Source organism: Dendrobates tinctorius, unplaced genomic scaffold (genome assembly GCF_039654945.1).
Source record: "Dendrobates tinctorius isolate UK_male_01 unplaced genomic scaffold, ASM3965494v1 ptg000027l, whole genome shotgun sequence".
NCBI lineage: Eukaryota > Metazoa > Chordata > Amphibia > Anura > Dendrobatidae > Dendrobates > Dendrobates tinctorius.
In genome coordinates, this window is record NW_027361695.1 from 17,179,759 (window position 1) to 17,201,780 (window position 22,022).

Consider the following 22,022-nt stretch of genomic DNA (forward strand, 5'->3'; position numbering starts at 1 on the left):
TGTGGAGTGGTATAAAGAGCAGTCTGGGAGGTACAGGGAAAGTCTGTCCCTTCCTAATGTTAGTTCAGTCAAAGAGGTGGCTTGGTTTAGGGGAGGGAATTTAGTTGTTGTTCGGCTGCTCAGAGTTGGGCTTTATGTCATGGCAGCAGGCCGAACAGGTATTTGGAAAGCCAAAGCGTGGGGTGGTGAAAGAGAAGAGGACCCCTTTTTGGTGAGGATCACTCTGGTGTGTTAAGTTCACCAGGCGAGGTGGATCCTCTAAGCCTTTGGTCAGGGTGGGTACACGGACCAAGGTGTTGCTTCAGAGAGCAGGAAGGCACGTGGGCACTGCGGACTTAGTCCCAGGAGCAGCAGGATGGATGACGTGGAACCCAGTAGTGATGAATGCAAGTAGAAAACACAGCATGCTTAGGTAATGGAGCAAACCAAATACGGCACACTAAAGGCTCAATCCCAAGACACAGAGGTGTCTCCAAATAGGCTTTATAAAGGTTTAGGGAGATGATGTCATTGATGCATTCTGGGCAACCGTCAAAACGTGATGTGGAGCACAGGAGAGGTCACCATGCCCAAGAGAAGGAAACAGAGCCCAGGATATTAGGGACAGGTGTGTAACAGTCTGTATGTGGTGGCCAAAATACTTGTGGTCCCAACTGGGCCAAGGTCTTAGAAGGACAATATCTGGGACAACATCCTTCAGGACGGCCCTCGAATTGGCACAATATGGTTGGGGACAAAGAAGAGCAGCTGATCGTGCAGGGTTTTATTTGGTAGTCTTCCAAAGACCCTTTTCTTGCATTTATGTTAATACTTAAAATGGTGATTTACTAAAAGCTGCTGTGGACATCTCATCCAAGTCCACAGCGCATGTCATTATTTTGGGGAAGGCAAACAGTTTGGAAGATAAGTCAAAGGTCAGCCACATTCTTTTAGCTATGTGTTTTTTCTCGAGAATTCAACAGAAAGTTAGCAAGAAGATTATGCAGAGAAAGTTGAGAAACATGTCTGCATTATTAGTTTGTAGTTTCATATATCTGTCACTTGCACAGATGCTTCATTTTTTTATCTTAAATGCTTTGCAAAAGTAGAAAATGGTTTTAAAAAAAGTAAATATTTCCATTAAAGGGATAGCACACCCCTATGCAGGCTATAGCAGCATAGTAAACTGCTGATCTCACTCTACCCCTCTGTAGTGCTGCTCTCTTCATCATTCAGCAAGGATGGGGTGCATGTTACTGTTGCAGCCATTTATTGGTGACCAATACGATTGCAGCGGGCACTTGCCCATACCAATTGGAAGAAGAAGCTCAGCAGCGGGAACAGAAAAAAGACTTGAATATTTCTACTATAAAGGCTCACGCTACGTGATGACATGTAGTTGTTGACGAATCCTTGTAAAATAAAAATGTGGTCAAGATTATGACTACACGTTATGTCCTGAGATTTCACATGAAACCATTTCATTTTTAGGTCCAACTTTTTACACTAAATAAATGTCCACATAGGGATAGGTGAGATGCTAACGGTGCACTTAACAAAGGTGGTATTTCCATCTTAAAAAGTGACACTATTATCCGCTATCACTTTATGATCACGGAGACCAACTTTTGGAACCTCCATTGCTCCTGAGAATGAGAAAACTGTGATTTTATAAAAAAAACATCAGCAAGTAGCCCAGAAAGTGATACATCGCTGGAATCAGGGTTCATGCTCCTACGTCATGCACAGATTAGGCGGAAAAAAACTGGTGACAGATTCCCTTTAAGGTGCTGTTCTTCTACGCAGCCAATTTTGAACATATAAAAGAAAAAGATGCACAGAAAACCAAATTAATATAATACATAAAGTTTATTAACAATCTATAAAAACAATATTTAAAGAGTACACATAGAAAGAGATTGCATGGCGAAGACAGTGATTGGTCCGAAGAAAGGCAACACAAATACTAGGTTAATACAAAATGGTAATTTTAATAAAGATGCACAGATAAATAAAAAATCATACAACAGAGTGCACACATGTGTCAGAAACAATGCCCAATCTAAAGCTGGTGGGTAATTACTCAAAGTGCCAGAGGGAACCAACACAAGACAATAAACAAAATAAAAACTAATAATAAGGACTGTGCAGAGCTTAGTTTACCTGGGAACTGTGATGCCACCACCCCAACGCGCGTTTCGGCTACAGTGCCTTCTTCTAGGGGAGTCAGTGTTTATAATAATCTATATTAGGTCAGCAAAAATATGGCCTGCAAATATGGAACACTTGGTGTTTTGTCATGTTTTATTAAGTGTCTTCTGTCTAGGTGGGGCATGCTATAAAACCTGAGCTCTGAATCTTGTAAAGAAAGACTGGACTTTATGGTATTCAATGGTTTGCAACAGCTCCCATGATAATATGAGATGAAGGCCTTGCACATCCATGATTATTAAAGGCTGAGGCTTTCTAACTTCACACAAATTGAATTCTTTCACTGAATGAAGGGCTTTTAAAATACAGTACAAAGTGTAGAAATAAATTAGCATGTAAAGTGATCTGTGATATCAGGCTTTGTTTCACCTAAGTTTGAGTTTAAGAGAGAAAGAGAGAAAGGAAAAAAAATCTCATTACTTATCTTATAAAATGTCATCTTTAAAATGTGCCGCTGCAGCACCTGACACCAAATTTTATGGGAAATGCAGAGTTTTACATGATGTTATCGAAATGCAATTTATTATGTCTGCTGTAATCTGCGTAATATTTTTTTCCTCCAGAATAACCGATTTGGCAAATATTAAAAGAAGATTATATTTATCGACTGTCCACAAGGAATTATCTGCAACACCGTTACATGCAAAAATCCCGCTCTCCATCATCAGGCGGAAAGTTGTAAGTTCTTGTTCGTATTCTCCTGCGGTTAATGGTGTAAATGACGGTTATGCTGTAATAAATATATTACATAGCAAAATACTAATGAAAATTCCTTTAGGAAATTTATTTAGGAGATTAAAGTACTGTAACATTGGGAATAAAAAGTTAACTACCTGTCAGTAGTCCATATAGAAAATATATAAGCCTTCGAGTTAGTGTGGTACCCTTGCCTATCCAGTCTTTGTGCTGCAGACCACATCTACTTGCCTAAGGTTATGTTCACACTTGCTTTAGGGCTGGCCATTGTACTTGGTATCTACCTGGCAGCAAGCAGCGCTGACATTGTTGTCAAAACTATGGAAACCTTAACAGATCCCGATACAGTAAATCCCATTTCATTCACCAGATCAAGAACAGTGCCAAGACTCCCTTTTAGAGTAGTCTGTGGTTGCCGGATCACAGCCCTACGAACCTTCTACTACGTGCAACATCCCTGGTGAGTGTTCTGATTAGGAGGATGCATGCGTAATGTGTGGTACAGTAAAGGGTGTTTTACTAGATGGGAGATATGTTTCTCCCAGCAGATTAATGTTTGGCCGGGTTTTCCCCTAAAGACAGGACCTGCGATGATGTCAGGGTCACGTGATCAGTCCATGTGATGTCTATCTCACTGGTGGGAGGGGTTGGGCCTTATGTAATGGAGGTTGGTAATTACCACAGTGTGAGTGTGTTTCTGGAAGCTACAGGAACTTGACTACACTCAGCCTGAAACTTGTATACAGGATCCCCATGCTGCAGGACTATAGCAGCAAGACTCAGAAGAACCCCAGGAATGGCACCTGGCGGAAGCCACAGGACCTGGCAGCTGCTTAGTTAAGCCCGTCCTGTGAAAGGGGTGAGTCTGGGACCAGTGATTCTCCAAGCTGGAGTATATGTATGGCTTTTCCTTATGTTCTGTTAACCCGCTGGTTACTAAGTAACATTAAATGACTGAAACTGGACTTTATGCCTGTGTGTTGCCTCGTTACTGCCACCCTGCCATTACCTACCAGAGCAAATCCCTACAATTGGTGGAGAGTGCGGGCAGAAGCAGTGAGGCCAGGCTGTTTTTTATTTTTTTTTTTATTTGTACCCCAGCCTATGTCCTGGGTGAAACGAGTGGCAGAGACCCAGGCGGGGAACTTTCCAGAAATGGAGGCCACGGTAAAAACGCTCATAGAGGCCATGCGACAGCAGCAAGCTATGCAGCAGCATGCTACACAGCAGCAGCAGGCTATGCTGCAGCAACAGGAGGCCATGCGGCAGCAACAGGAGACCATGCAACAGCAGGCTATGCAGCAGCAGGCTATGCAGCAGCAGGTAACCAATCAGCTGTTGATACAGCATATCACGACAGCGCAGACAATAGGAGCTTACCAGGGAATCCATGAGGTCCGGAAAGCGGTTCGTATAGCGATTCCCAAGATGGATAAATCGGACGATGTGGAGGCGTACCTGGAGATGTTCGAAGGAGTCGCTGAGAGAGAGAAGCTACCCCAGGACCATTGGGCGGATGTCCTCGCTCCGTTTCTGACCCCAGGACTTTTGAAGGCGTATCAGGACCTACCCACAGAGCAAAGGGCGGACTACACGGTCGTCAAGGATGAGATACTGGCACGTCTTGGGGTAAATGTGTTAGTGCGGGCCCAGCGGGTACACCAGTGGGAGTTTACCCCCTCCAAGCCAGCCCGGTCCCAGTATTACGACCTGTTGCACCTGTTACAAAAGTGGTTGCAGCCTGAGGTGTTGTCCCCCACGGCCATGCTGGACCGCATAGTGACTGATAAATTTTAGAGGGCTTTGCCCCACTCCCTCCAGACATGGGTCGGACAGGCATCCCCTACTAATGCCATGCAGATGTTAGACCTCATAGAAAGGTATGGGGCTACCAAAGAGCTACAGGTAGGGACCCCCCGGAAGGAAACAGGAAGGTTCCCTAAGTCCCCGTCCCTGGTTCGGCGAGCGGAGCCCAGGAGGGCCGCTCAGGACTTATCTGGGGAAGTAAGGAGCCCCATAATCTGCTGGCAGTGCCAGGAACCAGGTCATAGGAGAGCTGACTGCCCCCACCTGACTGAGCCCGTGTACACAAATTTTGGGTACCGCCAGTCCCACTATGCCGAACCGATGTGTGCAATGGGTACCCCGAAAGGTCCCAATATGGATCATTTATGTCGGGTTGAAGTGGAGGGCACCCCGGCTGTGGCCCTATTGGACTCAGAGGGCCTTCTAACCCTGGTACGAGCCAGCTGGATACACACCAGCGAGTATACGGGTCGGAAAATTGGGGTGTTGTGTATACATGGAGACTTAAAAGACTATCCCACCGCACTTGTGGTAATCAGCACGCCAGCGGGGAGGCGGTGCCACGAGGTGGGGGTTGTGACTAATTTACATTATGAAGTGATAATTGGAAGAGACTTTCCATTGTTTTCTGTGCTGTGGCCGTCTGTTGTCCCACCCACTGAGCAGCTGCCGGCACCAGAGGCAACCAGGTTACATTCTCCAGAAGTGGGGCATGAACCTGGTGGCCCGGAGGAAGAAGTGCTGGCTATAGGAATAACCTTCCCTTCGGTGGAGGAGGGGGAGTATTCTCCCAGAGAAGTATTGGCTGGAGAGGTGGAAGACTTGAATGTATCAGGTGACAATTTTGGTACAGCGCAACTCCGAGACCTTTCTTTAGCCCGGGCCAGAGAAAATGTACTGTTTGTCAATGGGGAACCCCAACAACCTGGGGCAGATACGGTGTTGCCACGCTTTGAGCTGAACAAGGATTTGTTGTACCGAGTGGAGAAAAAACGGGGGGAAATGGTAGAAAGATTACTGGTACCTCAGACATATCGGAGGCTGGTAATGGATTTAGCGCATGTACTCGGGGGGCATTTGGGCCAAAAGAAAACCCTCGACCGAATTCTGCAGCGATTTTACTGGCCAGGGGTCCATGAAGAAGTTAAATGGTACTGTAGCTCCTGTCCAGTGTGCCAGGTAACCAGTCCCCCGCCTCACTTTGGAAACCCTTTGGTGCCTTTGCCAATTATAGAGGTGCCCTTCGAGAGAGTGGCCATGGACCTGGTGGGGCCTCTCAATAAGTCGGCAAGGGGACACCAACACATTCTTGTAGTTCTAGATTATGCTTCCCGATATCCTAAGGCCATTCCTCTACGCCACACATCAGCTGAGCTTATAGCAAAGGAACTCATGGGTATGTTTTCACGGGTGGGAATTCCGCAAAAGATTTTAACAGACCAGGGAACCCCCTTTATGTCAAAAATTATGAAGGAACTCTGCCGGTTGTTAAATGTTAAACAGTTGCGCACATCGGTCTATCATCCCCAAACAGATGGTGTGGTAGAAAGGTTCAATAAGACGCTGAAGAGCATGTTAAAAAAGTCAGTTTCCAAAGATGGGAAGGACTGGGATCTCTTATTGCCATATTTGTTGTTTGCAGTACGGGAGGTGCCTCAGGCTTCTACGGGGTTCTCGCCCTTTGAACTATTGCATGGCAGACATCCACGGGGCTTACTCGATATAGCCAAAGAGGCCTGGGAGAACCAACCTACCCCCCACAAAAGTGTGATAGAACATGTTGCAAAAATGCAAGAGAGAATGGAGACAGTCCTACATTTGGTCCGGGAACATATGGAGGCAGCACAACTGTCACAGAGTCGGGTCTCTAACCGGGAGGCTCGGGTAAGAACCTTTAGCCCTGGGGATCGGGTGTTGGTGCTTGTGCCTACCGTAGATAGCAAATTTCTCGCAAGGTGGCAGGGACCCTACGAGATCATGGAGAAGGTGGGGCCAGTAGACTACAAGGTATACCAGCCAGGACGGAGAAAGCCAGAACAGGTTTACCATATTAATTTGCTTAAACCCTGGAAAGATAGAGAGCACCTGGGGGTGGGATAGTCCGCTGCCAGTGTTTCAGATGGAAAAGGCTCCGTTACCTCGAGGCGAGGCAGGAGAAGCCCAACTCGCGGTCAAAATTCCAGATACTTTGTCTCCTAGACAGGTTCCGGAGGTCAGGGAATTCATTAGCCGAAATACAGATGTTTTTTCGGAGCTCCCTGGACGCACCTCCCTAATCCAACATGACATTGTCACAGAGCCACAGGCCAAGGTCCGACTAAAGCCTTATCGGGTGCCTGAGGCCCGGCGACAAGCCATCTCGGAAGAGGTGAAATCGATGCTACAGTTAGGGGTCATAGAAGAGTCTCAAAGTGAGTGGGCCAGCCCAATAGTCCTAATACCCAAGCCTGATGGGTCTCTAAGATTCTGTAATGATTTTAGAAAACTCAATGACATTTCAAAACTTGACGCCTACCCGATGCCCCGGATTCACGAGTTGATAGAGCGCTTTGGGCAAGCACGGTATTTTACAACTCTGGACCTCACAAAAGGTTATTGATAGGTACCCCTAACAGAGGTGGTGAAGGAAAAAACGGCTTTTGTAACACCTGAGGGGCTGTTCCAGTATAAGATGTTACCCTTTGGGTTGCATGGCGCACCAGCTACGTTACAGCGGTTATTGGATATTGTGCTCCGTCCCCATCGCCGCTATGCCTCAGCCTATCTAGACGATATCATTGTGTACAGCACCAACTGGGAAAACCACTTAGCAAAAGTACAGGCAGTGATAGACTCTCTGCGACAAGCAGAGCTAATCGCCAACCCAAAGAAGTGTTCCATAGGGTTGGAAGAAGCTCAGTACTTGGGGTATGTCATTGGGAGAGGAGTTCTCAAGCCCCAAGTGAACAAAGTAGAGGCAATCCAGAACTGGCCCCGTCCCCTCACAACAAAACAGGTAAAAGCCTTTTTAGGTTTAGTGGGATATTATAGGCGGTTCATTCCCAACATTGCAACCCTGTACGCACCTTTAACAGATTGCTTAAAAGGGAAAAAATCTGTGATGGTCAACTGGAATGATCAGTTAGAGGAGGCCTTTACAAAGTTAAAATGGGCACTGTGTGGTACACCAGTCCTGATCACTTCAAATTTCAAAAAAGAGTTTGTGGTTCAGACTGATGCCTCTGAGATAGGGCTCGGTGCCGTGCTGTCTCAGGAAGTTAACGGGGAAGAGCATCCCGTTAGTTTCCTAAGCCGGAAGCTTACCCCAGCTGAAACCCGATACAGTATTGTGGAGAGAGAGTGCCTGGCCATAAAGTGGGCACTGGAGTCATTGCGCTACTATTTGCTGGGGAGAACATTTCGGTTGGTGACAGATCATTCCCCTCTTACGTGGATGAGTCAAGCTAAGGAGACGAATGCCCGAGTCACCAGGTGGTTCCTGTCCCTGCAAAATTTTAAGTTTTCAGTGGAACATCGCGCAGGCAGACTACAGGGGAATGCAGATGCCCTGTCCAGAGTTCACTGTATGTCATGTGTCCACCCCCTTAGGGTTGAACATAGGGGGGAGGTATGTGGTACAGTAAAGGGTGTTTTACTTTATGGGAGATATGTTTCTCCCAGCAGATTAATGTTTGGTCGGGTTTTTTCCTAGAGGACCTGCGATGATGTCAGGGTCACGTGATCAGCCCATGTGATGTCTATTTCACTGGTGGGAGGGGTTAGGGTAAATCCCTCAGCGCTCTGATTCTCGCCCCAGGCTTCTATTAAAGGGATCATTGGCATGGAATTTAGGGCAAATACACTCAGCGCTCTGGTTCTAACGCCAGGCCTCTCTAAAAGGGATCCCCGGTATGGAAGTTAGGGCCATTCCACTCAGCGCTCTCGTTCTGACCCCAGGCTGACAGGATGATGTGGAATATTAGGGGGAGTAGTCCCGTGGCTCTGGCTGACGGGATGATGTGGGATATAAGGGGGAGTAGTCCGGTGGCTCTGGCTGACGGGATGATGTGGGATATTAGGGGTAGTAGTCCGGCGGCTATGACGGGATGATGTGGGATATTAGTGGTTGTTGTCCGGTGGCTCTGGCTGATGGGATGATGTGGGATATTATGGGTAGTAGTCCGGTAGCTCTGGCTGATGGGATGATGTGGGATATTATAGTGAATGTGGCTATGCGGAGTGGGCGGGGCTATAAACTCAGCTTTATTTATATAGATATAATCATTATAATTTGTTATAACTAACCATAGTTAGTTACTATGCCAGGGCAATGCCAGGCTCTTCAGCTAGTAGTCATATATTTCTCACATATTAGAGGTTGTCTACTGTGAGGCACTGAGAGGAATAATATACGAGGGTCATTATGTCCCCCCTAAGATGCACATAGAAGCCTACTAAGTCCACTGGAGTAAATTGTAATAGCAGCCACAGCTGTAGTAACAATAAAAAAAAACCAGTGCGTACTTGGTCAAGCTACTTGACCAAGTCATATTTAGAAAAACCTGACACAAGATTTTATTTTTGGAGAGATCTGTAGGATGGTAGTGAGGCGAATCTCTCCCTCCACTCCAGGTCTTGAGAGTGGTCCATGTCCACGATTCCCATTTAAACTTTCAGTTAAGGTTTGGGTGGGTCAGTGTTTTGTTTGCAAGCATCAGGGCAGGAGGCTCTGTGCAGGACAGATCTGTGTGAGACTGAACACAGACCAGAGAAGGCAAAGCCATCGACTCACCCATAATGGCATCAGATTTTATACTGTTATTGACAATCTGTCTGCAAGCCGGAGGAAAAAGTTTGAGTTATTTTTGTAAGTGGCCAAATAAAGACATTTAAGTTGGACTAACCTGGGTCACTGCCTCTTTACCACACTGTCGTGAAAGCCGCAGCATTACAATACCTAAAAGTACATAGGCTGCTATAATCACAGGACATTATGTGAACCCAAACAACGCTGTTTCTTTCCTGAGTTATGTAGTCACCTGTTCGTGCGGCCTACAATATGTCAGCCGCGCGGCGCGACACAAATGCTACGTGCTAGAATGAATGGACATCGCCATAACACTAAAGTCGGTTTAGTCCAATATATCTAGACAATTATTAATTAAATATCAAAAAAAGGTTAATATTACTGTGATTCCTGTAGAACATGTTCCTGAAAATATACTAAATCGGAACCAATTGCTAAACAGGAAAGAATCTTTCTGGATGTATCAGCTCCAAACTTTGTTTCCCAATGGTTTGAATGATGTGGTAGAGAAAGTCTGAATAATATTGGAGAAGGGACAGTATGATGGTTTTAATATCGGTTGAATACCTCTTTTTATGATTATTTTGTTATTATGAATATTTATGATTGTAAATTGAAAGGAGAGAGAAAAGGGAAAGAGAAAAGTATAGACAAAGAAGGGAGGAGTGAAAGAAAGGAAAAAGAAAATTTTTGGGGGATTTTTGTTTTGCTTTTTATTTTTATGGTATTTTATATGTTAGTTCCTTATGCATAGTATACAGATACAACAAATTAGTGCTTTAATGAGAACATGTCCTGGGAGGATTTGTCCCTTTGGTATAGGGTGTTTTTTTCATTTATCTGGATGGGGCTTTAGAGCTCCTTGAGCTCCTCCAGTACTACGCCCTAATTGATCCTTTGGAAGTTGAATGAATAAAAAGAGTGTGGTTGATCTTTTCATATTGTTTATTTTTTAATGACCTGAAGAAGACTCCAGGGTGTAGGAGTGGAAACGCGTTGTCCTGTAATTTTTTATTACCTCAATAAAGCAGATATTTATATATAACATCTATGAGGATCTCTGTACGGGAGCGCCGGCTACATACTGGGATTTTCCTTGCTATGTACAGGACATTATGTGGATGTCATAGAAGACTCTCCTCAAGGCCCTCTATTATCTACAGCAGACAGACTTTTTTCCTATAAGGAATCACTGAAGTCATGCACAGATTAAGAAAGACCATGATTTTACATCAGCAGCTTCCACAAAACAATAGCATATTTATACCATAATCTTCTGTCCTCATTTCCCCAATTAATGTCTTCCTTTGTAATGTGCCAAGTTTGTGTTTAGTGCAATCTTCTCCACAAACTGTACAGCACCAATGGAGAGACATCAATAATCTCCATTGGAAAACACAGGGCACAACACCATACATCTGCAAGTTCTCATTCACAATGCTTTTTTATGGTCCCACTGATGGATGTGTTGGGTCATGTTTCCGATCAGATCCCTTGAAGTCAATGGAGAAAACTGTTCTAAATAAGGGGTCAGTAGTACATTACAAAGCAAGACATTGGCACTGATCTGCCAATAATAATATATTACTTACTTATAATGCTGCGTCTAGCACTTTCGAGAAAATAATCATAATCTACTCAAAACCAAAGGCAACATAAACATTATTACATATGAAAAATGTGCAAACAAGCATTATAGTACATAACATACTGAATATACAGTATAAGAATATATAATGTTAGAAATGAGAGGACCGATTCATAGAGTTGAGCGAAACGGGTCGAAAAAATTCAAAAGTCGCCGACTTTTGGCAAAGTCAGGTTTCATGAAACGAAACCCGACCCTAGGATGAGGTCGGCCACGAGGTCGGCGACTTACGCGCCAAAGTCGCGTTTCAAAAGTTTGTTTTGCGCTCTTTTTCAGCCAATCAGGATCCACGGACACTGTGGGCAACGTGATGACATAGGCACGGGTCACCACCATCTTTCAGAAGGGCATGCAAGTGATTGGCTTGCTTTGGTGGGCGTCACAGGGGGTATAAAAGGGCGTGCACGCCGACCGCCATCTTACTTCTGCCGATCTTAGTATAGGGAGAGGTTGCTGCTGATTCTGTAGGGAGAGCGTTAGGCAGGGAAGAAGACAAAAAAACTGCTTCTGCTGCTAGCGATTTGGCCTGCACAACACACCAGTCACTGTGTGTGCAGTGCAAGGGGAGGCTATATTGTGGTGTATCAGTGGTGTTGGTTGTTGGGCTGCCTTTTAAGGCTTCCTGACACGCTGGCATTGCTGTTTACCCACTGCTCCGCAAACTGCTTTTTTAAAAGCAATCCAATCTCCCTTATCCTCTCGTCACTTTGGTCACAGGCAGCTGTGCCATCGAGCGTGTCACATAGCGCTCAGATATCAGTGGGCCGCACACAATCCACAAGTGTCCACTGTCCACAAGTGTACGCAGAGATTCAAAATCTCCATTATCCTCTCGTCACTTTGGTCACAGGCAGCTGTGCCATCGAGCGTGTCACATAGCGCTCAGATATCAGTGGGCCGCACACAATCCACAAGTGTCCAGTGTCCAAAAGTGTACGCGAGATTCAAAATCTCCATTATCCTCTCGTCACTTTGGTCACAGGCAGCTGTGCCATCGAGCGTGTCACATAGCGCTCAGATATCAGTGGGCCACACACAATCCACAAGTGTCCAGTGTCCAAAAGTGTACGCAGAGATTCAAAATCTCCATTATCCTCTCGTCACTTTGGTCACAGGCAGCTGTGCCATCGAGCGGGTCACATAGCGCTCAGATATCAGTGGGCCGCACACAATCCACAAGTGTCCAGTGTCCAAAAGTGTACGCAGAGATTCAAAATCTCCATTATCCTCTCGTCACTTTGGTCACAGGCAGCTGTGCCATCGAGCGTGTCACATAGCGCTCAGATATCAGTGGGCCGCACACAATCCACAAGTGTCCAGTGTCCAAAAGTGTAAGCAGAGATTCAAAATCTCCATTATCCTCTCGTCACTTTGGTCACAGGCAGCTGTGCCATCGAGCGTGTCACATAGCGCTCAGATATCAGTGGGCCGCACACAATCCACAAGTGTCCACTGTCCACAAGTGTACGCAGAGATTCAAAATCTCCATTATCCTCTCATCACTTTGGTCACAGGCAGCTGTGCCATCGAGCGTGTCACATAGCGCTCAGATATCAGTGGGCCGCACACAATCCACAAGTGTCCAGTGTCCAAAAGTGTACGCAGAGATTCAAAATCTCCATTATCCTCTCGTCACTTTGGTCACAGGCAGCTGTGCCATCGAGCGTGTCACATAGCGCTCAGATATCAGTGGGCCGCACACAATCCACAAGTGTCCAGTGTCCAAAAGTGTACGCAGAGATTCAAAATCTCCATTATCCTCTCGTCACTTTGGTCACAGGCAGCTGTGCCATCGAGCGTGTCACATAGCGCTCAGATATCAGTGGGCCGCACACAATCCACAAGTGTCCAGTGTCCAAAAGTGTACGCAGAGATTCAAAATCTCCATTATCCTCTCGTCACTTTGGTCACAGGCAGCTGTGCCATCGAGCGTGTCACATAGCGCTCAGATATCAGTGGGCCGCACACAATCCACAAGTGTCCAGTGTCCAAAAGTGTACACAGAGATTCAAAATCTCCATTATCCTCTCGTCACTTTGGTCACAGGCAGCTGTGCCATCGAGCGTGTCACATAGCGCTCAGATATCAGTGGGCCGCACACAATCCACAAGTGTCCACTGTCCACAAGTGTACGCAGAGATTCAAAATCTCCATTATCCTCTCGTCACTTTGGTCACAGGCAGCTGTGCCATCGAGCGTGTCACATAGCGCTCAGATATCAGTGGGCCGCACACAATCCACAAGTGTCCACTGTCCACAAGTGTACGCAGAGATTCAAAATCTCCATTATCCTCTCGTCACTTTGGTCACAGGCAGCTGTGCCATCGAGCGTGTCACATAGCGCTCAGATATCAGTGGGCCGCACACAATCCACAAGTGTCCACTGTCCACAAGTGTACGCAGAGATTCAAAATCTCCATTATCCTCTCGTCACTTTGGTCACAGGCAGCTGTGCCATCGAGCGTGTCACATAGCGCTCAGATATCAGTGGGCCGCACACAATCCACAAGTGTCCACTGTCCACAAGTGTGTGCAGAAATTCTAAAACTCCCCTGTCCTATAGACACCTTGTACCTTGTTTTACATTACTATATAGTTTGTTGGATTTTGTCTACATTTCTACCAAAAATGAGGAAGGCTGGTGGAAGAGGCCGTGGAATTGGGCGGGGGTTGGCAGCTGGTAATGATGGTGTTGGTGGTGGATCTGATGGTAGTGGCAAGAGCAAAATAGGACCGAATGCAGGAGGTGCTGACCCTGCGTCATCGTCTGGCTACATAAGGCCTCGAACGCTTAGTTTTCTAGGAGTTGGCAAACCGCTTTTAAAGGCAGAGCATCAGGAAAAAGTTTTGTCTTACATTGCTGACTCAGCCTCCAGCTCTATCGCCTCCTCTTCTTCAGTTGTAAAAAGTAAAAGCACTGAGTCCTCATTGGAGGCTCATGTTCATGAACCACACCTTTCCTTGTGTCCTTCACCCCAACCAAGATTGAAGGATGACGCAGGCCATACTACTGATTACTCCATGGAGCTGTTTTCACATACCATGCCTGGATTATCAAGTCAAATGGTGAATTACCCAGGCCAAGATGAATCTGACATGGAGTGCACTGATGCACAGCCGCTGATGGATGATTCTGCTGGTACATTCACTCAGAGCACTACATTGTCCTCGCAGTGTACAGAGCCAGATTTTGACCCTGATGAGACTCAGGTGCCCCTTCCCGCACACTATACCACCATACACGGTGACACAGAGAAAGGTGCACATGACATAGAAGAGGAGGTGATGGATGACCCAGTTGTTGACCCAGATTGGCATCCATTGGGGGAAGAGGGTGCTGCTTCCAATAGCTCAGATGAGGAGCATCCACAGCAGACATCGACATCGCAACAGCTGTTATCTGGCAGGCCCGGAGCACTCCAAAGACAGGTTCCAAACATCAAAAGAGTTGCTGGACAGCTTGTCCAGAGGGTCAAAAGATCACAGCGTGCTAGGCCGCAAAATGTCTGCCAAAGTAGGAAGAGTGCAGTGTGGCACTTTTTTGAACAAAATCCTCATGATCAGGCCAAGGTTATCTGTAAGAAGTGCGCAAAGACCTTTAGCCGAGGGAAAAATCTGAAAAATTTGAATACCAGTTGCATGCTTAGACATTTAACCAGCATGCACTTGCAAGCGTGGACACAACACCAAACCTCAAGTGCCACATGTGCAACTGATCACAACGAAGGTAGTCAGCAACGCTACATTGTTTCCCCCACTGTAAGCCCACAGGTTAGCACAGCAGCAAATGTTGAGGTGTCGTTGCAAGGCCACAGCAGTCAGGGAATCCCACTGTTATATCAACGAAAGACTGATTCTAGGCCATCAGAAAGAACACCAACTCCATCACCATCATCAACCCTCTCTCAGTCCGCCCTGTCCACCGCTACTTCCACCATATGCAGCGCTCAAGTCCAGCTCACCCTCCCAGACACTATGAGTAGGTCAAGAACGTACTCAGTTTCTCATCCGCGTACACTGGGTTTGAACGCCCACATTGCCAAACTAATCTCGTTTGAGATGATGCCCTTTCGGTTGGTGGAAAGCACAGCTTTCCGCGAACTCATGGCCTATGCAGTACCACGCTATGACCTACCCAGTCGCCACTTCTTCTCTCGCAAAGCCATCCCAGCCCTCCACCATCATGTGAAAGACCGCATTGTCCATGCACTCAAGCAGTCAGTGAGCGGAAAGGTGCACCTCACAACTGATGCATGGTCCAGTCGGCATGGCCAGGGACGTTACGTGTCCATCACTGCGCACTGGGTTAATGTGGTGGATGCAGGGTCCACAGGGGACAGCGGTGGTGGGACAGTGCTGCCTAGCCCACGGTATAGGAAACAGTTGGCTGTAGGCGTTCGACCCTCCTCCTCCTCCTCCTCCAGAAGCGACAGCTCGTCCACAGAGCGCAGTCGTACGAGCACTCCATCTGCAGCTGCCACTGTTGCACACGATGTGTCCCCCTATCGAGCAGCTAGTGGAAAGCGTCAGCAGGCTGTGTTGCAGATGATGTGTTTGGGCGACAGACACACCGCCGAGGTGCTGGCCGAGTACTTGAAGCGACAAACTGAGTCATGGCTGGGCAGTGTACATCTTGAGGCAGGCAAGGTAGTTAGTGATAACGGGCGTAATTTTGTGGCAGCCATAGCCCTTTCAAAACTCAGCCACATACCTTGCTTGGCTCACACCTTGAACCTGGTGGTGCAGTGCTTCCTCAAAAATTATCCGGAGTTAACAGCCCTGCTCCAGAAGGGGCGAAGACTGTGCGCGCACATCCGCCGGTTGCCTGTACACTCCGTTCGTATGCAGAAGCTGCAGCGATTGCTCCACCTTCCCAACCACCGCCTCATTATCGACATTGCAACAAGGTGGAACTCCACCCTGCACATGGTGGAGCGGCTGTGCGAGCAGAGGCAGGCCATAATGCATTTGTGGGAGGATACACGGCCAGGCACTTTGAGAGCAGACATGGAGTTGACAGGCGTGCAGTGGTCGAAGCTGAAAGACCTTTGTAAAGTCCTTCAGTGTTTTGAGGAATGCACACGGCTGGTAAGCGCAGACGACGCCATCCTAAGCATGAGCATCCCACTTATGCGTCTGCTCATGCAAACTTTGACGCACCTTAAGGAGCAGGCGTCTGCAGCCAATGTTGATGAGGAGGAAGAGGAGGAGGGAATCCTTGATGACATTCAGCCATTGTCTGCTCAGGGACCTCTCCTGGACGAGGTGGAGGAAGAAGAGGAGGAGGAGGAGGAGGATGATGGGGATGATTACTTAGGGGAGGAGGATGCATCTCGTGGGGCAAGGTCTGGTACAGGGTTTGTGCGTGACTGGAGGGATGTGGATTTGCCAGAAAGTGCTCCTACACTGCGAGTGCTGGGTGGATCATTGACACCGGGAACATTGGCCCACATGTCAGATTATGCCTTGCGGATCCTAAAATGGGACCCCCGCATTGCCAAAATGATGAACGATGACGACTACTGGTTGGCCAGCATCCTGGATCCACGCTATAAAGGCAAATTACAAAACATCATGCCACAGGAGAACCTTGACCTAATATTGGCTAATAAACAAGCAACTCTGGTAAATCGGTTGCTTGAGGCATTCCCAGCACACAGCAGCGGTGATGGTTCTCACACGAGCCGTACGGGCCGGGGGCAGCTTGGCAGAGGTGTTCGTGGTGCACACAGCAGAAGTGGCGTTGGAGACAGGGGTTTCATGACAATGTTGTGGACTGATTTTTCAAATACCGCTCACACAACTGGTAATACTGCATCGATGGAAAGTGACAGGAGACAGCAGTTGTCAACTATGGTTACAAACTACTTTTCCTCCCATATCGATGTTCTCCCACACAGGTCATTCCCCTTTGACTATTGGGCCGCTAAACTGGACACCTGGCCTGAATTGGCCCAATATGCCTTACAGGAGCTCGCTTGCCCAGCTGCAAGTGTGCTATCGGAAAGAGTCTTCAGTGCAGCTGGATCAATCCTGACAGAAAAAAGGACCCGTCTGTCAACCCAAAATGTGGATGATCTAACCTTCATTAAAATGAACCACGCATGGGTTTCCAAGGATTTTGTCCCACCTTCCCCTGATGACACATAGGGTGACAGAAAAATGGCTTGCTTTGGTCCACCTCTTCCTGGTACTTCACCTATTTCGCCTTTTGCATCAGTTGAATGTCCAACATCAACATATGCCACTTTCTAAAACTCCCTAACTGTGCTGCCTCCCCCCCCATGGCCGGGGTCACCACCTAGCGCACGACACCGTGCGAGTGCCGTTGCCCTGGACAGGTGGGTAGGCCGACTCTTGGGCGCGGGCACTGGCACAGGGTCCCTCATAGTGCAATCAAGTGTCTCTGACGGCGGTGGTGCACATCCGCCGTCAGACACACCGCTGTACTATGAGGGGCCCAGTGCCAGTACCGACGCCCATGAGTGGGCCCCCCTTGCTTGGCCAGGGCCCCAGCATTTGCAATCTTTACCTCTCCCTGCTCCTCCGCTGTGTAATCTGGGCCGTCAAATCCATACTGTGCCTGACACCGTCTGAGCCTGCCTCCTGAGACATATATTTTGAATGTGTACGCTATCCATACATGTTATCCGGGGATACGGTACCCCTTCTAACCTTTGTGCAATGACGTGCAATCCATACTGGGCCTAACACCGTCTGAGCCTGCCTCATGCTGTATAGACATATATTTTGAATGTGTACGCTATCCATACATGTTATCCAGGGATACGGTACCCTTTCTAACCTTTGTGCAATGACATGCAATCCATACTGGGCCTAACACCGTCTGAGCCTGCCTCATGCTGTATAGACATATATTTTGAATGTGTACGCTATCCATACATGTTATCCGGGGATACGGTACCCCTTCTAACCTTTGTGCAATGACGTGCAATCCATACTGGGCCTAACACCGTCTGAGCCTGCCTCATGCTGTATAGACATATATTTTGAATGTGTACGCTATCCATACATGTTATCCGGGGATACGGTACCCCTTCTAACCTTTGTGCAATGACATGCAATCCATACTGGGCCTAACACCGTCTGAGCCTGCCTCATGCTGTATAGACATATATTTTGAATGTGTACGCTATCCATAAATGTTATCCAGGGATACGGTACACTTTCTAACCTTTGTGCAATGACGTGCAATCCATACTGGGCCTAACACCGTCTGAGCCTGCCTCATGCTGTATAGACATATATTTTGAATGTGTACGCTATCCATACATGTTATCCGGGGATACGGTACCCCTTCTAACCTTTGTGCAATGACGTGCAATCCATACTGGGCCTAACACCGTCTGAGCCTGCCTCATGCTGTATAGACATATATTTTGAATGTGTACGCTATCCATACATGTTATCCGGGGATACGGTACCCCTTCTAACCTTTGTGCAATGACGTGCAATCCATACTGGGCCTAACACCGTCTGAGCCTGCCTCATGCTGTATAGACATATATTTTGAATGTGTACGCTATCCATACATGTTATCCAGGGATACGGTACCCTTTCTAACCTTTGTGCAATGACGTGCAATCCATACTGGGCCTAACACCGTCTGAGCCTGCCTCATGCTGTATAGACATATATTTTGAATGTGTACACTATCCATACATGTTATCCGGGGATACGGTACCCCTTCTAACCTTTGTGCAATGACGTGCAATCCATACTGGGCCTAACACCGTCTGAGCCTGCCTCATGCTGTATAGACATATATTTTGAATGTGTACGCTATCCATACATGTTATCCGGGGATACGGTACCCCTTCTAACCTTTGTGCAATGACGTGCAATCCATACTGGGCCTAACACCGTCTGAGCCTGCCTCATGCTGTATAGACATATATTTTGAATGTGTACGCTATCCATACATGTTATCCGGGGATACGGTACCCCTTCTAACCTTTGTGCAATGACATGCAATCCATACTGGGCCTAACACCGTCTGAGCCTGCCTCATGCTGTATAGACATATATTTTGAATGTGTACGCTATCCATAAATGTTATCCAGGGATACGGTACACTTTCTAACCTTTGTGCAATGACGTGCAATCCATACTGGGCCTAACACCGTCTGAGCCTGCCTCATGCTGTATAGACATATATTTTGAATGTGTACGCTATCCATACATGTTATCCGGGGATACGGTACCCCTTCTAACCTTTGTGCAATGACGTGCAATCCATACTGGGCCTAACACCGTCTGAGCCTGCCTCATGCTGTATAGACATATATTTTGAATGTGTACGCTATCCATACATGTTATCCGGGGATACGGTACCCCTTCTAACCTTTGTGCAATGACGTGCAATCCATACTGGGCCTAACACCGTCTGAGCCTGCCTCATGCTGTATAGACATATATTTTGAATGTGTACGCTATCCATACATGTTATCCAGGGATACGGTACCCTTTCTAACCTTTGTGCAATGACGTGCAATCCATACTGGGCCTAACACCGTCTGAGCCTGCCTCATGCTGTATAGACATATATTTTGAATGTGTACACTATCCATACATGTTATCCGGGGATACGGTACCCCTTCTAACCTTTGTGCAATGACGTGCAATCCATACTGGGCCTAACACCGTCTGAGCCTGCCTCATGCTGTATAGACATATATTTTGAATGTGTACGCTATCCATACATGTTATCCGGGGATACGGTACCCCTTCTAACCTTTGTGCAATGACGTGCAATCCATACTGGGCCTAACACCGTCTGAGCCTGCCTCATGCTGTATAGACATATATTTTGAATGTGTACACTATCCATACATGTTATCCGGGGATACGGTACCCTTTCTAACCTTTGTGCAATGACGTGCAATCCATACTGGGCCTAACACCGTCTGAGCCTGCCTCATGCTGTATAGACATATATTTTGAATGTGTACGCTATCCATACATGTTATCCAGGGATACGGTACCTTTTCTAACCTTTGTGCAATGACGTGCAATCCATACTGGGCCTAACACCGTCTGAGCCTGCCTCATGCTGTATAGACATATATTTTGAATGTGTACGCTATCCATACATCTTATCCAGGGATACGGTACCCTTTCTAACCTTTGTGCAATGACGTGCAATCCATACTGGGCCTAACACCGTCTGAGCCTGCCTCATGCTGTATAGACATATATTTTGAATGTGTACGCTATCCATACATGTTATCCGGGGATACGGTACCCCTTCTTACCTTTGTGCAATGACGTGCAATCCATACTGGGCCTAACACCGTCTGAGCCTGCCTCGTGCTGTATAGACATATATTTTGAATGTGTACACTATCCATACATGTTATCCGTGGATACGGTACCCCTTCTAACCTTTGTGCAATGACGTGCAATCCATACTGGGCCTAACACCGTCTGAGCCTGCCTCATGCTGTATAGACATATATTTTGAATGTGTACGCTATCCATACATGTTATCCGGGGATACGGTACCCCTTCTAACCTTTGTGCAATGACGTGCAATCCATACTGGGCCTAATACCGTCTGAGCCTGCCTCATGCTGTATAGACATATATTTTGAATGTGTACGCTATCCATACATGTTATCCAGGGATACGGTACCCTTTCTAACCTTTGTGCAATGACGTGCAATCCATACTGGGCCTCACACCGTCTGAGCCTGCCTCATGCTGTATAGACATATATTTTGAATGTGTACGCTATCCATACATGTTATCCGGGGATACGGTACCCCTTCTAACCTTTGTGCAATGACGTGCAATCTATACTGGGCCTAACACCGTCTGAGCCTGCCTCATGCTGTATAGACATATATTTTGAATGTGTACGCTATCCATACATGTTATCCGGGGATACGGTACCCCTTCTAACCTTTGTGCAATGACGTGCAATCCATACTGGGCCTAACACCGTCTGAGCCTGCCTCATGCTGTATAGACATATATTTTGAATGTGTACGCTATCCATACATGTTATCCAGGGATACGGTACCCTTTCTAACCTTTGTGCAATGACGTGCAATCCATACTGGGCCTAACACCGTCTGAGCCTGCCTCATGCTGTATAGACATATATTTTGAATGTGTACGCTATCCATACATGTTATCCGGGGATACGGTACCCCTTCTAACCTTTGTGCAATGACGTGCAATCCATACTGGGCCTAACACCGTCTGAGCCTGCCTCATGCTGTATAGACATATATTTTGAATGTGTACACTATCCATACATGTTATCCGGGGATACGGTACCCCTTCTAACCTTTGTGCAATGACGTGCAATCCATACTGGGCCTAACACCGTCTGAGCCTGCCTCATGCTGTATAGACATATATTTTGAATGTGTACACTATCCATACATGTTATCCGGGGATACGGTACCCCTTCTAACCTTTGTGCAATGACGTGCAATCCATACTGGGCCTAACACCGTCTGAGCCTGCCTCATGCTGTATAGACATATATTTTGAATGTGTACGCTATCCATACATGTTATCCGGGGATACGGTACCCCTTCTAACCTTTGTGCAATGACGTGCAATCTATACTGGGCCTAACACCGTCTGAGCCTGCCTCATGCTGTATAGACATATATTTTGAATGTGTATGCTATCCATACATGTTATCCGAGGATACGGTACCCCTTCTAACCTTTGTGCAATGACGTGCAATCCATACTGGGCCTAACACCGTCTGAGCCTGCCTCATGCTGTATAGACATATATTTTGAATGTGTACGCTATCCATACATGTTATCCAGGGATACGGTACCCTTTCTAACCTTTGTGCAATGACGTGCAATCCATACTGGGCCTAACACCGTCTGAGCCTGCCTCATGCTG

The 22,022-nt window shown here is 46.9% G+C and overlaps 1 protein-coding gene across 2 annotated transcripts in view; it reads left to right on the forward strand.

The window, feature by feature from the left end:
• The window catches only part of CFAP20DC (CFAP20 domain containing), a 459,179-nt gene that overhangs the window by 149,953 nt on the left and 287,204 nt on the right, over window positions 1-22,022 (forward strand). For both annotated transcript variants that reach the window (XM_073569809.1, XM_073569810.1), the window contains exon 6: window positions 2,754-2,868. In XM_073569809.1, coding sequence (XP_073425910.1) covers window positions 2,754-2,868 — 115 coding nt within the window. The remainder of the gene's footprint in view (window positions 1-2,753; window positions 2,869-22,022) is intronic.